Genomic DNA, 499 nt, shown 5'->3' on the forward strand with positions numbered 1-499 from the left:
TAAGCAACTGAATCATATCCTGTGAATCCCTGAATAATAAAATCTAAATATGACAATACTTCTATCAGGTGACATAAACAATTACTTTTACGCATATCCTACACCCACAAATACGTCCGCATTATGAAAACATATTCTGATAGACTGAAAAGGCAAATAGAAGAGCCATAGTACTTCGAATTTCCCAGCCTAAAAAAAAATAATTACCAGAGCCCTCATGTTGATTCGCTGCGTCTGTCGTGAGCCAAACTGACCGACTGCACCTTCTTGCACTCTATTTATAGCCCCTCCTTCAGCGTGGCTCCCGTGGGCGTGGCATGTCCCTGGACCCGTTTCGAGGGTGATTATTGTAAGATTCTCGCTCAATAACTGTTTTCCAAATGTCTTTATGGTTAAGTGATATGTGTGAGCGATTCAACTGCGGGTCTTCCGGAGCCCACATGACATTTGTTTTTCAACCATCGTCCGATATGGTATTGTAATTCAAAATACTGGTGTT

The 499-nt window shown here is 41.3% G+C and overlaps 1 protein-coding gene across 1 annotated transcript in view; it reads right to left on the reverse strand.

Moving 5' to 3' along the window:
- Nucleotides 1–264, reverse strand: part of LOC119593280 (cuticle protein CP1499-like) — a 1,282-nt gene extending 1,018 nt beyond the window's left edge. The window contains exon 1 of the mRNA XM_037942210.1: nucleotides 208–264. Within this exon, the coding sequence (XP_037798138.1) occupies nucleotides 208–219 (12 nt within the window). The 5' untranslated portion in view covers nucleotides 220–264. The remainder of the gene's footprint in view (nucleotides 1–207) is intronic.
- Between the last annotated feature and the right edge of the window lie 235 nt (nucleotides 265–499).

Source organism: Penaeus monodon, chromosome 32 (assembly GCF_015228065.2).
Source record: "Penaeus monodon isolate SGIC_2016 chromosome 32, NSTDA_Pmon_1, whole genome shotgun sequence".
NCBI lineage: Eukaryota > Metazoa > Arthropoda > Malacostraca > Decapoda > Penaeidae > Penaeus > Penaeus monodon.